Source organism: Nanorana parkeri, unplaced genomic scaffold (assembly GCF_000935625.1).
Source record: "Nanorana parkeri isolate BGI_ZX_2015 unplaced genomic scaffold, ASM93562v1 scaffold1704, whole genome shotgun sequence".
Classification (NCBI taxonomy): Eukaryota; Metazoa; Chordata; class Amphibia; order Anura; family Dicroglossidae; genus Nanorana; species Nanorana parkeri.
In genome coordinates, this window is record NW_017307972.1 from 231,147 (window position 1) to 253,190 (window position 22,044).

The 22,044-nt window shown below is 41.5% G+C and overlaps 1 protein-coding gene across 1 annotated transcript in view; it reads left to right on the top strand.

The window, feature by feature from the left end:
- The first annotated feature begins 467 nt into the window (after positions 1-467).
- LOC108799364 (serine/threonine-protein kinase WNK4-like) overlaps positions 468-22,044 on the top strand; it is a 51,389-nt gene continuing 29,812 nt past the window's right edge. Inside the window, exon 1 of the mRNA XM_018571227.1 lies at positions 468-1,244. Within this exon, the coding sequence (XP_018426729.1) occupies positions 621-1,244 (624 nt within the window). The 5' untranslated portion in view covers positions 468-620. The remainder of the gene's footprint in view (positions 1,245-22,044) is intronic.

A 22,044-nucleotide genomic window follows, 5' to 3' on the forward strand; every position in this document is an offset into this window, starting at 1 on the left:
CCCTGCCTGCAGGGGATTACTGTGCATGAGATGGCAGTTAGTTAGTAGAGTGAGAAGCCTTCCTGTTCAGGCTGGATTACATAGAAGAAATAGGTAGAGCCAGGACATGTGGAGGGGGGGTGACCTTGTTAGGTGGTGTGCATGCGAGAAAGAAATAGTATTTGAAGGTGTATTTGAGTAGAAGAGGGGAGGTGCTGGCCTGGGGGGAGGTGTTCACCAGCTCAGACAGGAGGCTGGCTTTTTCTGCTGCAGTCACATGAATGCAAGATCAGATTGCCTGTCATACGGCTGGATCTGTCAGTGACTTTAGAAGCAGGAGTAGAGAGAGCCTTGCTCTGCGCTCCTGCTGTTAGCACTTCACAAGTGACACTCGACTTCTCTTTCTTCTCCAGGGACATCGACAGCTGCGATTGATTATTTTTTTAGTTGCTGCCCTGCACCAGTAACTAGATATTCTTAACGTGGCACTCATTCTTGGTTTCCTTAGTGCCCCCATGACTAGGGCCAATGCCATGTGCTAGACTGCACTTGCAGATCCACAGGTTGGCCACTTTTTTGACAGGTCAACCATGACTGTTCGGTGGGGCAATCTATAAAGCATACTGGTGGCTACCAAGGCAATGTTCGCATTGGAAGCACCTTCCGGACAAACCATGTCTCAGACAGAAGTGGATTTAAGTTGTGGCATTTCTTTTGCTTCAGATCTACTAGAAGACCCGGAGGAGTTGTCCTCCCTTGCAGCCATAAGGAGGAGAAGACTTTCGGGCAAGGAAGGAACCAGACGGAACTCTTACCAGTTCAACAGGAGAAGCTCTGCTCAACTGGAACTATTGGGTTACGACCCACCAGGGACTTCTTTCCCCTCATGGTCCCCAGCGCAGCCATCATCTCTAGAAGAAAAAGCAGAGCCCGATTCTCTTTCCATAAGCCTTCCACCATACATCACCAAACAAGGTGTGCTGCCATCTCCAGCCGCGCTGGTCAGTATCGTGGACATCAGTTCTGGATCAGACGATGAAGCCAACAGCCCCAAGTGTGCTTTAATCCCCATACAGAAACATTTAGCGATCGAAAGCAAGAGGGAGCAAGAAGAGAATGAGGAAAATGAGACAAAAGCTGTAGCCACCTCCCCAGATGGGAGATACTTGAAATTTAACATCGAGATTGGAAGAGGGTCTTTCAAAACGGTGTACAAAGGTCTGGATACTGAGACTACAGTGGAAGTGGCATGGTGTGAACTTCAGGTAAGTCCAGTACATCACATTTGTGTCTTTATAGAATTGTCTTTACCTTTGAAATACATTGGAATACCAGTAAGTATTGTTCTACTGACCTGTGAAATCAGATTTTGGAAGAGCAGTGACATGACTTCTGATTAGTTACTGTGTGTCACTACATTTAAAGCATATCTAAACCTAAAAACAAAAATGTCACCTTTTACCAATACTTTAATATGGTGGCTGCATTCGTTTTCTATTTTAAAGTGACACTAAACTCAGGAGTTAAATCTTAGAAATGCATTCAAGCACCTTAACTATTAATAAAAATGTATCCTATTTGTGCATCACTAGGCTGTACATCCTTATTATCCCTGAATTGGTGCTGACACCGTTCTTCCTTCTGGAGGGTGGCTACTTGTGTTCCCCATGATCCCTGTGTGTTGTAAAGTTGCCACCGCTCCAAGTGCGCTCCTGTGATGGACTACAATCTCAATACAAATTAGTAAACTAAATGTGAGATTGTAGTCCATCATGGGAGCGAGCTTGTAGCAGTGGGTTCCTTACAAAATTCACACTTGCGACTTGCATTTTGTGTTCTATATGCTGAGAAAAATCTGTCAGGCTAGATGCTGTGTTTATGCTTCTGTCTTAGAGTGACTCCACTCTATAGGGGAGCAATGGAGCCACCATTGGACAGCAGCCTTGTCATCCTGGGGAAGGGGTGTTGTTAGATGCACTAGCAGATTTATGGACTTGACTAACAAATGAAAACCAAACTCCAGCGAACAGTTTTAAGTAGTTATAGCAACTGTTTTGTTTTTCATTTTGAGATAACGCTTCATTCACATTATGGCATTTTGTTGCGTGCATTTGTGCGCGCTGAAACGCACAGCAGAAAAAATATCATGTATTCCTATAGCCCCCAGTTCACACCTAAGCATAGAGTCGTGCATGAAAAAAAATGCCTGTCGCCGGATAAACCGCACAAGCTTTTTTTCTGGGCAGATTAACACAATTTGTCCCTGTAGACTCAATAGAAAATGCGCAACACAACTATTTTGTGCATTTTCCATGCGTTTCCCATTTACATCAATATGTCACGGATCTGCTTACAAAAACGTGCCACTTAGTATACACGTGGAAACACACATAAAATGCGCACAAAACACACAAAAAAGTGCATAATCTGCACTGAAACGCTGTCACCTTGGTGTGAACGGGGGCTAAAGGTTTTACATAAATGAATAAAAGCTTACCATTGTAAGTACGCCTCTCAGTGTTGAATGGCTTGTCTCAAACCTCTATCTGACTCTTTTGTTGGGCAGTGTGGTCTGTTAAAGAAGACCTCCAGGCAAAATGTTTATTAACCCTTGCAGTGCGGGGGTAGCCCCACTGCTCGTTTTGGTCTAGGGAGGAAAATAACAAAGTTATACTCACCCGATCCTTGGAGCTGGCTATCACAGCGCTCCCTCCAGCCTGTCCCCTCCTCAGCTCCAGCGATGGCATGTTCCTTGGCATCCTCACGCCCGATACAGTGTGTATAGAATGCAATGACTCAGGGACCTTAGTCCCCTGCAGCGGAGGGGAGCGAGGCTGAAAGGAGCGGAGTTCTTCTTTAAAGGAGTATAAAAAATAATAGACAAATTGGCTGGCTCACTAGGTGAAAGTAAAAGGGAAAAAACGCCTAAAATAAAACTAATGCGGCCACCACATTTAAGGATTGATGAGCTGAAATATATTACATGTTTGCTTTTAAATTTAAATACGTTGAATTTGTTTGTTGCACATCCCTTTGCTTAAAGTGTGCAGCATTCCTAACATTAAAGTGCATGTATAGCCAAAACTGGATCGAGTAGATAAGGGTTAAGGCCCTTGACAGTGTATTTTTTTCCCATCTTAAGGTGAAAGTAAAAGGGAAACACATACACAAATGTGTATGTGTACACAAAAGGTGTACACATACACCTTACAATTATCTGCCGATTTTCGTCCGCAATCGTGTTTTCGTCTTCGAATTCGAATTCGTTTTCGAATAATCAGCCAGTTGATGGGAAGTGCACAACTGCAATTACTGTACAACTGGCAGGTTTTCGTCAATCAAGCAGGCTATAAAATGTTTGTCTAGGACGAAAAATGTGCAACAAAAATCTCAAGATAAAATTTGGCCGTTCAATCGACGAAAATCGGCCATTTAGAGGGGCTGACGAACGTTAATTGCGAACTACATTGGTCTGTGGTCATGATGGGCTGTTTGAACAAAAATTGAACGAGGGTGAGATGTCTGGACAAAAAAGTTGTGCAGTGGTTATAAGGTGTATGACCAACTTTAGACAGTTGTCTGCAGAAGTTCTTACCTCTTGGTCTGGGACAACTTTTTGGAGTTTCCCTCACTTTCTTTTTAGTTGACAATGGTGACCAGTACAAATGAAAGGATGGATCTCCCTAATGGGGACACAGACCGCTATAAAAAACTTGACAGATGGTCTAACCCAGGGGTGGGCAACTCCAGGCCTCTAGCTGTGCTTTAACTACAAATCCCCACATGTCTTTGCCTCTGGGAGTCATGCCTATAAGAGCTTGTTCACACCAATTGCAGTGCGTTCCAGAGCGGTAGCTGCTGGAACGCACCACAATCGCTCACAAAAATTCCGCTGTGTACTGGGGCGGGAGGGGACATGGCGGTGCATTGAAGTCAATGCAGCGCAGCCACGTCTCCCCCGCAGTGTGATCAGACGTGTGCCAAAAGTTTGCCTGCTTTCCGTTCCACTGCAAACGCAAAAAAAAAAGCAAGCAGCATTGTTTGCGTTTGCAGTGGAACGGAACGCAGGCAATGTTTTTCCATGCGTCCGATCGCACTGCGGGGGGTGGGGGTGTGTGGCTTCAATCCACCGCCAAGTCCCCTTCCACCCCAGAACGCATGGGAATTTTTGTGAGCGATTGCGTGTGCTTTGTGGCAGCTACCGCTCTGGAATGCACTGCAATTGGTGTGAACAAGCCCTCACTGTCAGTCTTGCAATGCCTCATGGGACTTCTAGTTCCACAACAGATGGACGGCTAGAGTTACCCACCCCTGGTTGCCCACCCCCTTATCTAAAACTAAAACATGCTATACATACACTTTAGGCAAGATTCACACTTGGACGATCTGTGACGCCTATCGTGCATGAAACTGCGTGGATGGCCATGCGGTTATGGAGTCGCACACAACCGCTCATTGCAGTGAAGGTGCCATTATTTTCTTATGGCACCCCAGTTGCACCAGGCAGATTGCGCAGTTTCCCCGTTGCGATTCCGCCTGTGCAATCACACACGATCACAGTTGCAAAAAAATCGTGCATCGCATGTCGCGAAAAAGAGTACATGTACCTTTTTTTAGCGACTGCTGTGCAGATGTATCCCTATTGAAATCAATAGGGCCAGGTGGCACCCGCACACGATCATGCAGTCCCGGGACGCGCGTCCTTGCATCGCCCAAGTCTTTACCAGCCCCCAAAACAATTTGGTGAGGGATTTAAATATGTCTGTAATGCATTTAGCATTATTTCATACTGCCGAAACCTGTTGACTATTTTGGGCCCATTCACACCTGTAGGTTGTGGGAATCAGCATTTTCCGTTTGTTGGGATGTCTTGTGTTAAAGCAGTCCCTTCATTTTGTTTGGGTTCTTAATAAACCTGCACTATTTTCAGAAACACAGTGGACCACAACGCACAGAGCATATACATCTGTGGGTTGTGTGTATAGGTGCGTTTTTTTTAAATATTTTACTGACTACAATTCAAAGTGAATGTGTTTTACTACTCATGATTGCAACATACAAGTGTTAATCCAAGTGTAGTGATAATGCATTTTATAGGCATTCTTCTGTGAAACAGTATAAAATATGTTGTTAAACAAGTACTTACAATTGGATGTAGCAGTTCTTAAAGCTCACCTTTAACATTTTTTATATAACTTTATATACTTTTTATAACACTAGTATTTTATCCTATTTTGTAAAATACTTTTTTGAAAGCTCTAGAGCTTTAGTGCGGCCACCTGCTGATGTTGCCACAATAAGTATCTAAAATGGAGGTCAGCTAGATCTCTGTATGCGCATATGCCGGATCCAGCATTGCATCATCGGGGGATGGCTCTGAAAGCGTGGTAATAGTCAGCTCCCAATACTTGAAAACAGGTTGGTGGAAGGCCCTTTCAAGGCCTCATTTACAACAGATAGAGTGCGTACAGTGCGTAGCCACGCCCTCCGGCCGCAGGGGAAGCCACGGCACATCAATGCCTGCGGTCCGGCCCGAGCAAAATGCTGCAAGCACTATTTTGTTTGGACCGGACCACAGGCATTGATGTGCCTTGCGTTTCTGTGCGGCTGAATGCATTGCGTCCGGAGGGCATGGCTACGGTGCCATTCACTTCAATGGACTGCCCCCTCCTGCTCCACAACATAGTGAACGCACTGTGTCTGGTGTGAACAAGGCCTTAACAATGAACATGTAGGTCCCATTCACACCTGAGCGTTTTGTAGCACTCAAACCCAACAGGAGGAATCCCATTGTTTTAATGACCGCTGTTCACATCTGAGCATTTTGTCATGCTGTTTCAAAATGCCTGTAGCTCGAACAGTTACATTTATTATTACAGGCTTTTATATAGCAAGCAACAATTTACACATTCACATCAGTCCCCGCCCTCAAGGAGCTTACAATCTTAGGTCCCTATCTCACATGCATACATACGAGGGCCAATTTAGACAGGCACCAATTTTCCATCCAGCAAGTCTTTGGAATGTGGGAGGAAACCAGAGTGCCCAGAGGAAACCCACGCATGCACAAGGAGAACGTGCCCTGACTGGGATTTAGACCTACCTACATAGGCAAAAATGCCCATACAAGCCTTTAAAAATAGACTAAAAAAAAGACGGCCAGCTCAAGCGTGAATGAGGCCTTATGGTGATTTCACAGTGGCAATTTTGTAGCAGCTACAAATGTTCTTATTGTTTCCATTTGTAGCAGTTGCAGAATTTCTGCTGTAGCTACGTATAATACTTCTCTATGCAGAAACTAAAGCAGGGATTTCTGGAGCTTGGAACTCTGCAAAAAGTCAGTGGCTCAACAACTGAACTAAGGTTTAGTCCAATCTGATTTTATTAAAGATTTCAATACAATACAAAACCACTGAACTAAGGTTTAATTGACACTTGCCACTTGCGTTTTTTCCCTCTATATGCAGATAAAAATCTGTCAGGCTAGATGCTGTGTTTATGCTTCTAGATGCGTTAAATTATGCATGTTTATGTGCGTATATATGTGTGTTTTCATGCATATGCATTTAGATGCATCTGGCACCAATTTGTAGTATCAAATCATGTTTACAAGCGTTTATGCTCATTTGCATGCGTTTTGGTGCATTTAGAAGTTACAATCGATTCCTGGATGCACATGACTTCTATTTTTTTCTAAACACAGCTAAACTCACTGCAGATAAAAGCATCTAAATGGAACGTGTGAATAGATCAATTGGAAATGATTAGATGCATAGATATGCATTTAGAAAACCATTTTAAATGCATCTGATCACACCAAATGTAGCCTAAAATTGCTAGAATGGCTAAGTATTTGTTCTAACAAAAAAGAACAACAAGGCAAGTAATTTTATAGCTGTTGCAAATCATCATTGAAAAATCGATTGTGGGACATGGCCTTAAAAGTCAGCAGGGGCAGCGCTTTTAAGTTCCATCATACTATGGGGGGAATTTATGTGTCATTACCAAAATTGTCCATCAGGAGGTTTACAACAATTTTGAGACAGTTCTCCATATTTATTTAGCCCTGGTTCACACTTAGTAGTTTTTGAGCAGTTCGAAAAATGTTTTCAACTGCCCAAAACAAGAAATCCCATGTTTTTCAATGGTCCTGGTTCATACCTGAGCAGGAAAACGCCTAGCAGGAAAACACCAGACGCCTGAAAAGATACAGGAGCTTCTTTGGGCAGTTAAAAGCGCTTTTTCTCCCTATAGACTTTATTGGAAATTCCCAAAAACGTTCAACAGAAGCATGTTTTCGTGAGTGTTTTTGTGCGCGTTCTTCCATTGCCCACAATGGTTTATGAGCTGCCAATCAAAACGTGCATACAAATAACCGCATGCTGCTAGTGTGGACCAGGGCTGAGGAATGAAACATAAACTGGGATCATAAATCTGTCACTATTATTATTATCATCATATATTAAAGAAGAAAATGGTGGCAGTTGCAAATTTTTATGTTGCATGATATTAGCGCAACTCCTTATCAAACCCCACAATTTAGTGAAAAATGCACTTAAATGCCCCAAAACACAATAAAATACCTATTTTTTAAATAAAATATAAAAGATGAGGTGAAAATGATGAGATACACAAAAATACTGGCCCCAGAATTATTGCTCTCACTCTGGCGTGCGCAACGATACCCAACACGTTCGTCGTTTTCATACGTAGGTGCACCCAAAGTGTGTTTACGTGAAGACGCACGTGCTCGCAGGGGCGGGGGACTTTAAACATTTTAAAAATTATTTTACCTTTATTTTATGTAATGTTAATTTTAAAAACTTTTTTTTAACTTTACTTTAATTGGTATCACATAGGGGGGCTTACAAGCCCCCCATGTGATAGCAGATGGTGGTGACAGGTACTCTTTAAGGTGATGCTGGGGGTCCAAAAGGCCCCCAGTGTCACCTTTACACTCTAAATAAGCTATTGAAGTGCAGGTCGCACTTCAATAGCTTATAGCTGGGCTTCAGACACCCAACACTGATGGGACCGGAAGACACCCAGCAGCTATGGGACCGGAAGTGATACAATCTGCATTGCTCCCGGTCCCATAGAACAGGGAGGGGATCGGCGAACGGAGGTTCGCCCATCTCCTCCTCAGTTGCCCGCCGACACTAAAGAAGCCAGTCCTGGGCCTGTAGGAGGGGCAGCGGAGCCCAGGAAACACGGTGGGGGGCTTTCACCGGCCCTGGTCATGAAGGGGTTAAAGGATGCTGATGATGCAACCAAATTTACATTTCTTCCTGTATATTTTCTTCTATAAGTACAATAAGTCCCTTAAGGTGTTTCAGTTGTAAACGTTTCATGTTCTAATCTTATTGTTATGCCCACTCTACATGCTGGGGGTGTGACTGGGTGTGAGAGGGCTTCCTAGTCTGCCAGCCACATGGTAGAGGAATTTATGTTGGTCTCACTGCATTTCAAGAGCCAGCAATACATGGTAGACAATCATTTACCAAATAGACTAGATTACCAGAATGGAAACGCCAAATTGATTATTTTTGTAAATGTATTATTTGCTAAACACAATGTTGCCAATAGTATCTCAGTATTAAGGGATAATATCCTGGATTGATTGACTATTATTAGCAACATATAGTGAGGAAGTATGGAGGATTCCATTGCTGACCTAGTTGCTATGCTTATCCAGTGGCTTCAGTAGTTTCTAAATTAGTCTTAGAGCATGCATGCAGATTAGGAATTCTGACTTCACTGTGACTTTCCTAAACAATCCTATGGTCAAAATAACACAGCAGCTGGATCTGCAAATACAAGCATGTTTTACACTGTATTCCTATACGCTTGTATTTCCCCCAGTGCATGAACACTAACTGTGCTTTTAGGAAATAGAACAACAGCTGGATACAAAAATATCATTCATGACTTAAAGGAGAACTATGAGGTGAGTGCTTTTCACTCACCTCATAGTTCTAGCCGACCTGTGACAATGAGACTGTCACAGGTCGGCTCAGTAGATCGGGAGGTGAGCGAACACATACAGGGTTTGCTCGCCTCTCGATTGTGTCACGGCTCTCTGAGTGCTTTTCACTCACCTCATAGTTATAGCGGACCTGTGACAATGAGACTGTCACAGGTCGGCTCAGTAGATCTCGAGGTGAGCGAACACATACCGGCGTTCGCTCACCTCTCGATCCTGTCACGGCTCTCTGCCGTGACAGGGGAGGGGCTGGATTCCCCCCTCCCCGCTCCGATCCTCCAGCGCTGACTGGCGGAACGGATGGGGGAGGGGGCGGGCAGAGCCAGCTGTCAGTCACGCAGCTGGGCGGATCCTGACACAATTTTCGGGATCCGCTTCAGCCGCGGCGTCTCAGTATACCACGAGCAGCAGCTCGCGGTATACTGCGGCGTCTCAGTATACTGCAAACTACAGCTTGCTCTATACTGAGCCTAGGGTGACGGGAGGACGCTAGTTTGTGTCCTCCCGTTACCCTAAGGAGAACTATGGGGAAAAGCCTTAACCCCATAGTTCTCCTTTAAAAGTGATCTCTTTTGTAAAAAGTGTTCTTCTTTTCGAGGATACTAGGAAATATTCACATTAACCCATGATCTGTTATTCTTGGTGGCTTCAAACTGACCTTATTTATGTGCAGACCCCGTGTACATCATCACAAAAGAGGCATTACTGCATTACTGAAGACGGTGACACCTATTGTCAGCTACTCAGGTTTACAGCTGCCTATAGAGCAGCATTGTTATTTTAATGGGTGGTCGCCCTTACCTTGAAAGAAAAAAATAGAATTACTATCTGTAGGGCACAGTTCGCTGATCAGGAGGGGATCTATGCACAGATCCCCTACTGAACGGAGGAGTGCGGATCGGATGTGACCGCTGTGACATTCGTGTCTGTCCAGTTTTGTACTTCATCTTGCGATGTGGAAGAAAACTGAAACTGCCGTATCCATGTCAGTTTATAGGGAGTTAGATGTAAATGGACACATGTCCATTTACATCCGACTCACCATAGATTATCCCGATCCGGCACGATCAGGTCCAGTGGAATGGACTCTGTTCTGTTTATTTTTCTGGACCTGGCTGAAGTGACTATACGCAGCTCTAAACCGAGCGAGCCATCACAAGGACGTGGCGATACCACTCTCAGCCTCACCCTGCACAGAGATGTTCCAGCTCGCGAGACAACAATCTCAGGCCAGCAGACTGAGAGCGATCATCACTAGGGTTGGTTGACTCCGCGGTTAACCCTTTACACATCTAAGTTATCAATGCTACCATTTGTTTTTAACGGAACATGAACCGCTTTCAGCAAGTGCTGTGACACTTCCAAAAACTTAAACAAAGCCTATGATACCGCTGTCCTCTCAGACAGGAATATGACAGGTTTCACTATACAGTAGCGCTCTTTAGACATGTGCGATTCGTTTCGTTCCGAATCGAAATTCGGACGAATTTTCGGAAATTCGGACATTCGGATGTATCCGAATTCCGAATTACAGACATAACGAATGCAAACGAATCCGAATTTCCATTTCCGAAATTCGGTAGCGGTAGTTTGAACGTTCGTTTCGTTTTCTGTTGATATTCGTTTCTTATTCATTTCTTATTCGTTTCGTTCGTTGGAGCAGTGACATTAGAGAAGGAGAAAAATATTTTTTCCCCCTCAAATATCACTTTGCTGCAAACGAACGAACGAAACGAATAAGAAACGAATAAGAACAGAAAACGAAACGAACGTTCGAACTACCGCTCCCGAATTTCGTCCGAATGCGAATTCCGAATCCGAATTGACTTTCACACCCGAATCCCGAAAAACAAAATAACACAAATCTGAATTTAAAACGAAACAAAACTAAACAAATTTTTTGGCAGTGCACATGTCTAGCGCTCTTCACAGAGCTAAAGATACTTTAAAGTTCTTATTTAGAGCATAGAGATAAGCTAAACGATTTTTAAGATCATCCTTTAATAAAAGGTGCAGGAAAAATATACAGAAACAAATATTAATAAAGAGACCAATATATAACAACAGTAAAAAGAAAAGGAATAAAAAGAGAGTACTTAAAGGAGAACTATGAGGTGAGTGCTTTTCACTCACCTCATAGTTCTAGCCGACCTGTGACAATGAGACTGTCACAGGTCGGCTCAGCAGATCGGGAGGTGAGCAAACACATACCGGGTTCGCTCGCCTCTCGATCCTGTCACGGCTCTCTGCCGTGACAGGGGGAGGGGCTGGATTCCCCTCTCCCCGCTCCGATCTGCCAGCGCTGACTGGCGGAACGGTCGGGGGAGGGGGCGGGTACAGCTGGCTCTGCCTGTAGATAGGCAGAGCCAGCTGTCACTCACACAGCTGGGCGGATCCCGTCATCTAAGTCGTGATCCGCTCCGGCTGCTGCGTCTCAGTATACCACGAGCTGTAGCTCGCGGTATACTTAGCTTAGGGTAACGGGAGAACGCTAGTTTGTGTCCTCCCATTACCCTAAGGAGAACTATGGGGAAAAACACTGACCCCATAGTTCTCCTTTAACAGTCCTGGGTTTATGAGTTCTGACAGAGTCCAGTTCAATAAACAAAAGATGGGTCTGAATGGCTCTTCTCCAAGCAAGGCATGCACAGATTTCCTAATGTTAAAGGGGAACTCTTCTGGGATGTTACAAGCTTCTTGATGTTGATGTCTCTTCTTCTTGATGTTAAAGCAAGTGCCTCTTTAGCTGCCTCTGCAGCCTTTTCTAGTCAGCCCTTTAGGGGGTGTCACCGAGCCAGCCTATGAGGCAGGGCGGGGGAGGTGGAGCAGGAGAGCTAAGCCTATACGATGTCCTTCTCTGCTCTTCCCAAATTGTCAACTTTCATATCTAAGAATATAGTGCAATATTGATACACAATAGTGTCCGACAACCCCTTAATTATTATGCATCATGAAAGTAGCTTTACATTAAGATCAAACTTGCCATATATATGAATTATGACTGGCCCAGGAGGATTAATGGGGCTTGTCCTCTTGTTATGTATGGCTTTGTCTTGACGAGACACAGCTATTTGTGCCATTAATTTTACAATACCACTCTCCAATTCCAACTTATGAAATTGGGGTGATATTCTAATGTTCAGTTAATGGCTCAGGGTGAATACAAGGTCACCTGGGTCATTATCCTTACTAGGCCCTCTTGTGTTTACCTCAACCTGTCAAGTGCTAATTTGTTAGGGGATATAGCTGGACTGGGCAAAACCATTACCATGGCATTAGCAATTTACAAACCCGATCATAAAAGAGTCATTTAAGCTGATCCCTATCAGGTCTATGGGAAACTCTGGTTAAACAATCAGGTTTTAGTGCTTTACTAAGAACTATCAAGATTACAGGCCCAGATCAGCAGATATTGTTACTGGAATTTGAAGATGCCTGGCAAACTGAGGGCAGCCTGAGGTCACTTACACTGAATTGAAGGCTGCATTTGTTTTAAATTGAGGGAAAAGAGAATTTCATTGTTAATATTGATAGGCTCCAACCTCATTATTGTCACAGGGGTAACCGAGTGTAATCGGATGCTCGTTTAGACCCAGCTGCCCATAGACTAGCATTGGGCATTTGATCAAATCATCTCTTTTTTTTTTTACTCATTCAACTTTATTGCTAATACTTTGGGGGCTCACAAGCACCTTATTTGATAGCACATTAGTGGTTACAGGTTCTCTTTAAGAAGACAATAGGGGTAATGTCACCTCTGAAGCTGATCAAGTTTTGACTTCAGTATTACTTTAACCATGTGAACTGCATAACACCTCCCTCCTATGTTATGCCCCTAGTGAGCAATCTTAAGAGAATGAGAGACCAGACCAGTGACCTTTCTTCAAACAGTGGTGTGTTTATTGGTGCGCAGTACACAGGCTACATACAGTGCTCAAGTAAAGTCTACAATGCAAAACAAAATCCTAGCCATATCCTGGCACTAACTACGAATTAGATAGTCCTGACTATCAACCTGTAACCAACCTTGTGCTCTAGCAGATTCAGCCTGTCTGCTCCCCAGGCTCCAGAGCACTATCGGTTTGCCTCCCCTGCACTAAATTGCCATTGAGGCAAGGTGTAAAACCTGGGGCTTACTAGAGGTTCCAGAAGGTGTAAGAGAGGAATCTGGGTGACACATAAACCCTGGACAGGCCCTCTCCTGACTCTCTTCATGACGACCTGCTACAATGCATTCAGGACACGTTTCTAAATGCATATAAATGCATGTCATTGATTTTTAATTGTATCATTCAGACTTTGCATTTACATGCGTTAGAAAAAATAGAATTAATTGCATTGAGGATCCTTTTAGAAGCTCTAAATGCATGTAAACAAATCTAAAAGTGTCTAAATGAAGCTTGAGGCTAGGTTCACACCTAGCCATTCTGTCGCATGATATCGTGCAAAACACAGATTTGCATTGAAGTCAATGGAGGCAGTTCACACCTTTGCAGTTTGTCGGAATCGCCTGTCGCACAAAAAGGTGCAGGAGCTATTTTCGGGCGGTTTGGGTCCTACAGACATCTCTATGCATTGAAAACCATGCGACAACCGCGCGGTTTTCAAAGAACAGTTGTGCTAACGAAAACGCGCAACGACCACGCGAAAACAGCTCACCAGCTCAATCGCCTAGGTGTGAACCTAGCCTTAAGCAAAAACATCTAAACACATGAAAAAAAATGATCTAAAAGGCATGAAAGTTGTTTATACTTCCCAGAAGTACTTCTGTGTTTAGTCTTTCTAAACACAGAAATTCTAGTTTGAATGTGGCCTTACTCTATTTTTTCTGCCTTCTCCCATTGTCAGTCATGGTATAACATTTCAATTCTCACTACATACTGTATATAACAGAAATCCCTAGTAATTGTGTCTAGAGAAGTATAGTGCTTTGAACTAGCCATCTCTACACTTACTTTTAATACCATGTGTGTGCATGCACATATGATTTGTCTGTGTACCATCTGCTAACCCCGGGTGCTGTTCTATCCAGCGAACTTTCCTAGCAACACTTAATGAGGTATTTGTTAAATGAGTAAGGTGACAAGCCCCAGTGTATTTCAAACTAGCACAAATAGTACCTAAGAACAAGCTGTTACTTTTAGCTGCTCTATCCACTGATCTATATAACTAAATCCTTGACTGATCCTCATATTCTATATGCTGGTATCACCTCTTCACAATATCTGCCTCTTTTAAATGGCCTGATTGTGTGTCTCACTGAAAGGTGCAAAACAGGCTGCAAGGCCAGGTCCATGTACCCTTCTTCACAACTGGGATCTACACAGAAACAAAGGACTTATGAAAGTGTCCAAAGTAAAATGTTTTCTTGCTACCCACAGCAACCTTCAAGTAGGTTGCTTTACATAATAACAACTCTTCCTCCAGATGCTTTCGTAAATCAAATCGATTGTGGTTTGAACAGTTATGCAGAAACTCAATAATATTTCACCTTTTTTATAAGTTTTTCCTTCCAATGCTGTTTAAAACTGATTTTTAGTTGTTTCCTTAGCAAACAGATTCAGTCCAGATCAGGTTTGAAAATGAAAGAGGATATTTAGCTGAATGCTACAGCCTAAATATCTCACAGCAAAATGCCATCATATAGTCATCTGACTAAACAGACTTTTGTAATTTTATATAAGATTATCAATAAAATTCGAACACAGAAAAGCAAAGACATTCACAAATATCCACAGCTAATTGATAAATGATAATGAAGATAAATGAGACCTAAAGGAGTAGCATTATGCTTCTGTGGGATTAGTGGATTTAATGTAAATTGTATGTCAGAAATGTTTTTAGTAAATTCTGAAAATGTTCTTAAACATCTGCAGATCCATTTAGATTGTTCCGCTTGTAATTATCATTATAATTTCTTAATCATTTTAAAGTGATTCTGTCTCAAGATATGTATGGGGCTGCTATTACTAGCCTTCTTTTGCAGCAGTAGTGTATTGTACTGTGTTAGCCATTGTTAAGTGCAGAATGTTTGGAATTAAAGTGATACCCTTTATTGGCTAACTTAAAAAAAACTTAAAGAAACTCAAACAATTCATCCCCTCACAGCTACCAAATGATGTATCACTTGCCCCTCCCTTTTAGATTGTAAGCCCTCACGAGCAGGGCCCTCCTTACCATCCTGTCTTGATTTGTATTGTGATTGTAATGTCTTCCTTATATTGTAAAGTGCTGCTCAAACTGTTGGCGCTATATAAGTCCTGTATAATAATAATAATAATAATAACGGAAGACAGCAGGCCAGGTGAGTATATCTTCTTTATTTTCACCCCTATGTCAAAACATGCACTTAAGCCTTGCAGCCTGGGGGTTGACCAACTGTGAGGGTTAATTTGAAAAAAAGTTCTGCTTTAAGTTAATAAAGTTCCTTTTGTCAGGCTTTGTACATTTATGAAAAAGTCCCGAAAGCTTAAACCTTTAAAAACTTAAGTTAGCCAATAAAGGTTCTAGCGATGGATGGTTCTAAGTAGCGCATTTTAAAATTGTATAAACTATATGTTTCATTATACAATTCTCATTGTGTTTGACATGATGTTCCGTTGCTGTTTGTTGTGTTTTTCTCCCGATGTTGGGAGTTTTACAATGTTTTATTACTTTTCCCACGTGCAATTGTTTGTTGTATTATATATACCAATAAACGCAGCATTGGTAAAAAAAAGCACAGGGACACACCAAAAGCCCAGCACAGCACAATGGCAGCGGAAGACCTCCAGCAAGCTTAACAAAAATGGTAGTCACACCAATCAATTTATAACTAGCTTTTTAAAGTAAGCTGCACATCGAAGGGCTTTGCACAGTATAAAGATATAATTTTACCAGCACACTTACCAGCTAGCTTGCGTAAAAAACAAAACAAAAAACTTACATTGTCTAGCAATTTGTGTTAAAAACAGAGGTTTTAGTTGAGTAGAGAAAAGCAATTATAATTGTGGTCCCTAGACCTCATATGACCCTCTTTATGTGCTAGATTCCAGGAATTGTGGAACAAAAGTTCCTCCATTCATTTTTTTTCTTTTACAACATTTTGCCTCGATAATTATAAAGGTAAATATTAACTTTATAGTTCTTAAGGTAAAAAGACTGCCAGTTGCACCCAAGACCTTTTGTGCTTTTTGACTTGTTCAGTTATGTTAAAAAGCACATAGGATAGAGTTTTATCTCCCAATCTAATTTCCGACCTTGTAGCTACTTCATAATTGTGATTTGGTCCTAGCTATTATGTAAATTCTGGTAATGATAAACAGGCTTTTGTTTACAAACATGCTAACACAAAGCTCCAATCAATGTTTGTTGGGTTTTTATCACTTGCAGTCCTAGAGACTAGAGGATTTTTTTTTTTTTAGTTATTACATACTGCAACATTTCCAGTAAACTCCCATCAGTAGAGAGAGAGGCTTGGAAGCAGCTGTTCAGAAAGATGGTGATTGTAAGTGTTTGGGCAAAAATGTAAAGCAATGGGCATTGTAAAATTGTTTGACCTGGATTCATTGTTGAAAAAAAGTTTGAGAGTTTAATACTACTTTGACTTGATACAGTAACACAGAATGAAAAAACAAAACTGCTGAAATACTGTCAACACATTTTCACACTAAGCAGTATCAATACAAAAACTTATTAAAAAAAGAGTTACAAAAGAATTGATCTATAAAGGGGTCAGATAAAGCATATCACTACTATCAAACACCAAACTTTGCTGACTTTTAGGGTACCATAATAATATTTAATAATATGTATTATTCCAGTAATATATTTTTTAAATAAAAATAAAATCAGCTGATACCTTTTTCCATAGGAGTTTATTACTACTTTAACCAGTTGACATCCGTGGTGTTAAACCCCCTTCCCATCCAGGCCATTTTTCAGTATTCAGCGCTGCGGTACTTTGACTGACATTTATTCCGTCATGCAACGCTGTACTGAAATTAATTTTATACCATTTTTTAGGGACAGATAGAGCTTTCTTTTGGTGGTATTTAATCACCACTGGGGTTTTTATTTTTTTTCTACTGTATATTAAGGAAAAATTACCGAAATTAAAAAAAAAAAAAAACAGTTTCCCCTATATTAAATGATAAAACATTTATTATTACCCAATTTTTTGGTAAAATATAAAAGACGGAGTCACGTCGGGTAAAAAGACACCAAACATGTCAAGCCTTAAAATTGCGTGCGCAGATCCCGGGATTGAAGGTGAGGGGTCAGGGGGGGGGAGCAAAAAAACGAGCACATATAGACGATGAGCGGGCTATGGAGCCGCCGATCGTCGATATGTGAAACACCCGGTAACGGATGTTTGCATTGGTCGGGTCTTCTCTGCCCGTGCGCGCACGCTAGGGGGCGCGCGCGAGCAGAAAAAAAATGCCGTCTGGAGACCCACCCAATGCTGCAGTGCCGTCCGTCCGTTTTTTTACAACGGGCGGACGGCAAGTGGTTAAAGAACATTGTGTAAAATGTTTATTAACCCTTGCAGTGGGGCTACCCCGGCAATGCAAGAGTTAACTGCTCATTTTGGTCTAGGGAGGAAAATAACAAAGTTATACACTCCTAATCCTCCAAGCCAGCTTACTCTTAGACCAGTTCCTGGAGCCTCTTTCCCAGCGGTCAAAGGTCCCATAAACCCTATTTCCATTCCATTCATTTTTAAAGTTAAACACAAATGAAAGACAATATATGTTTTCATTGCTTTTACTATTATAAAAGAGTGATCTGTAAACGTTAGTAAATGTTTATTCTATTTACTAAAGAAAATAGCAATCTTACCAAATGTTATGACTTTGTAGAAATGTGCAGAATTGTGAGTCATTGTACAGTAAATAAATGTATGTATTAGTAAATATTAGAATGGCTTAGTGTGTGGGTCAGGAGCATCACACCCCAAAAATCAAATAACAATATTCAAACTTTCTAGAATCAATTACCCAGATAGTATACATAGTTACATAGTTAGTCAGGTTAAAAAAAGACCATCGAGTTCAACCTATAGAGATATGAAAAAAAAAGAAGAAAAGCCTAAACAGAATGCTATGCCCCCAATTACCCACTGTTGATCCTGTATACAGAGAGTGGCTTTTAATTGATGCTCATGAACTAGAAAAGGCTACCCTGTTTCTCATAAAATTATTTCATATTTATTGATTCGAACAGCATTAAAAGACAAACTTAAAAAAAAATGAATAAAAGTTCGGGCATAAAAAAAACAGAAGCAAAGAGTGTAGAGTATATACGTAACATCTATGTTTTGTTTCTTCACAAACATAGATGTTCCAAGATTTTGGAGATATAGTTCAGTGAGGGTCCTAATTAGGAATATTTTGGAGCATGTATATTTGTGAAGAAAGAACTGTATAATACTACAAACAGATTTTTGATATAGTTTATGGTCCTGGGGGGGGTTACCTATATACTCTATACTCTGTGCTTCTGTTCTTTTATACCCTAACTTTTGTGCTAGTTGGTCTTTTAATGTTGTTGCAATCAATAAATATAAGATGATTTTATGAGAAACAGGGTTGCCTTTTCTAGTTCATGAGCATCAATTGAAAGCCCCTCTCTTTATACTATCTAGGTAATTGATTCCAGAGTTTGATTATTGTTAAATGTATGTATTGGAGGTGCACCAAAATTGAATTTTCAGACTAAAATAGAAAATAAAACAAAACCGAAACAAGCTTTTTTCCAGTTTCTGTTCGTTAATGACTGACACACTTAGTAAGATAGTATGTTACTGCTGTGGAAGTATCACACAGCAAAATTTACAAAGTGCACCCTCACATATTATATATTGTTTTTTAGAGCGCAGATAGGGCTATATGATTATATCACATATGTGTGCCTAATGCCTTTCAGGATGAATAAAATGTAAAAAAAAAAAAGAGGAAAAACTTAAAACACTTTTTTCGCAGTTTTGAGTATTAATGTTTTTTAGAAAAATAGCACAGATAAAAACAAAATGCATTAAAATAAATTCATTTATTTGTCCTTTTTTTGGAAACACCTCACACCCCTAGGATTTCAGAAATGTTTTTGTGCTTCTCAGCCTTAAACTAAAACATAAAAAAAAAAAAAAAAATGTTTATCTCTAAATGCTAATAGTGGTTAGGTTAGGTGGTATACAATGTCACTGTCACTAAGTGCCACTAACTTTCACACTTAGTGACAGCGACATACTTTTAACATTCATTCATAATTGGGGACACAGTAAACATAGTGAGGGGAATTTATCAAAACTGGAGCAGAGAGAATCTGGAGCAGTTGCCCATGGCAACAAATCAGCATCTCTCTTCAGTTTGCTCAGGTAAGATTTGAAAATGAGACCGAGAAGCTGATTGGTTGCAGTGCAAATATTCTCCAGATTTAGTCTGCTTCAGTTTTGATAAATTCCCCCCACTATCTCCTTAATTATTTACAAACACTCAGCTGATCGCTGAGTGCTTGTAACCGCTCTCCATCCTAACTTGTCTGTCACTGGAGGCTGAGCGGTCAGTGTGGGGAGGAGAGCTCGGCTTTTGTGACACCGCTGACAGCTGACTCCTTCCCTGCACCACTAGCTCAGCCTCCTGTTACAGCTGACTCCTGCACCACTCTCCATCCTGATTTGTTTGTCACAGGAGGCAGAGTAAAGCAATGTGGGAGGAGAGCTCAGCCTCCTGTGCCACCACTGACAGCGCTCTCCTCCCCGCACCACTCTGCATCCTGAAATGTTTTGGCAGCCGAAATTTTGGTTCATCCCTAGTATGTATGCAGCATGCATGGAAATGCTTTGTGCTTGGAAGGATCTATTCTATCTCACCTAGCATCATTGCATATGTATTTGTCAAAAGTTTCTGTCAGAAAAAATAGTAACTATTTATAGGATGATCTTTATGCCTTGGGTAACCTGATAGCAGAGCAGATTTCCAAGATGTTTATAGATTCTCCAGTGTGCGGTAAATTCAGTGGGGTACAGTCCTCCAATAGTTTAGTTTTCTCTTGTTTATTCAGTAGGCGGAAAGGGAGAAAATCATTTGATTCTCTCATCCAGGAATCTGTGCTTCTGGCTATTGTATACAAGCAGCCACTGGAGTGCACCTACTTGAATACCTATATGGTGACAGTAACTGATTAGCTGCATTCACTGTTCAGCCTACAAATCGATGTTTGCCAAGCTTGGTGGTGCCAACAGGGCCAGCCACAGCTCTAAATTCACAGGAATCAGCCAAGCCAGGTGTGTGGCCAGTTTAACTTCAAGCTTGTGATCTCTGCCTGATGGTTGCTTACCACTAACGCGTTCCACCCAATCAGGCTTAGTCGTAGATACTCAACTAAACCTGATTGGGTGAAACGCGTTAAAGGTGAGTGATCATCAGGTGGGGATCACGAGTTTGGAGTTAACTGGATTTTACAAATAAAGAAGTGCTGAGTGAAGATTGGAAGTGTCCGGCTGTTGTTTTTTTGATTGGATTAGCTGTGTATGGATGGCTCTCTGGACAGCACCAGCGACAATCCCAAGCAGTGGAACTGTTATGTGGAGGGAGCGGTGGAGGTTTCTCTTTGTATTTCAATAATACTTCTAATGGTATAATCAAGAGACCAAAATGGAGCAAATAAGATAAGTTAATTGTTAGGGTTTACATACAGTTTGACAGCATGTCAGGTGTGTGCAGGGAAAACTTGTACTGTTGGTAGTATGTAATAAATTGCACCCAATGAGTGTCAGGTCAGTAAAAGGCTCTTTTCCTGCAACATGGAAATAGTAATTCAAACTGTCAGTCTAGCCCAATGGAAACATGCTACAGATGTCTAATATAGGTCAAGAGTTAAAAGAAAAAAAAATGCGAGTCAGACACCAGATCAGCTTAAATTTAATTCCATTGTAATTCCCTTAGCAGCGTTCTATTTATGGTCTTTTGAGTCTATTAAGTAGAATTTCAAAATCATAGAAGCAAGCTGAGTGGGAAATGCAAACTGAGTGTTCAGTTTTTATTTTTAAAGCTCTAAGTAAAATTACATTTACATTTTGGGGCAGCCAACTTTTAATAAATCCTGCCTACTTACAGTAACTGTCTTCATATAGAAAGGGTTGCTGTTTTTGTAAAACCAGAGAAAAGGGACAGCTTGGATATAGACACTGCTTTCCAAAGTTCATCTGCTGCATAAGATAAGAGTAGACTATTATATGTTGTAACCTTGTTAACAGATTATGTAGAGGAAGATAAAGGTGTGACAGGTTCAGCTGATATTCATCATCTCAGTTATTTAGATTTTTCCCAACACTGCAGGTGTATTTTAAATGGTCAGGCCACCACTAATATTTAGATTTTTGGTAGATACCTGAGAGCAAAACCACCTGACAGTTACCCATATCTTTCTTCATATTACATAGTATTTGAGGTTGAATAAAGACATTAGTCCATCAAGTCCAACCTATAGGATCTCGTTTTTAGGAGTACTTGTACCCCTGTATATTACTGTCCCTTAAAAAAATCGTCCAAAACTCGTCAGTTCTTTTAACCTAAATTCCTGGGCCTGTTTACTGTTATGAGGAGTTCCCAATCTCCCTTTTGGATTTTTTTTTAAATTATATGCAAAATGCAATAGAAGATATTGGAACATGAAAAGGGAAATGGGAACACTCCAGTCTCTCAGATGGACATTGTGACGGACTCCGCTACTCAGGATGAGTACGTCTGCCGCTGTAGTGTTCCTTGCTGAGGAGATGCTGTACACTGATGATCTTTAGCTCCCAGTCCACCCAGCCACTAGCCTAAACCAAGTGGAGGGTGAAACAAACTCTGATTTATTGAGCAACTATGCAACCTTTTATACACAAAGTGATCAGATAAGATTGTAATCACACCCTGCCCGCCCCAGACATTCTGACTCCACAATCCCGCAGAGGTCTGGCTGCTAAAGAGCTCCAGACAGCCATAGCAGGGGCCCAGTCAGACACACGGGCAGGAGAACATCATTCTCCTGTGCTCTTTGGGAGTTCATAGAGAGCCAACGGGGGGGGGGGGGGGGGGGGGGGGGGGGGAGGGAGGGAG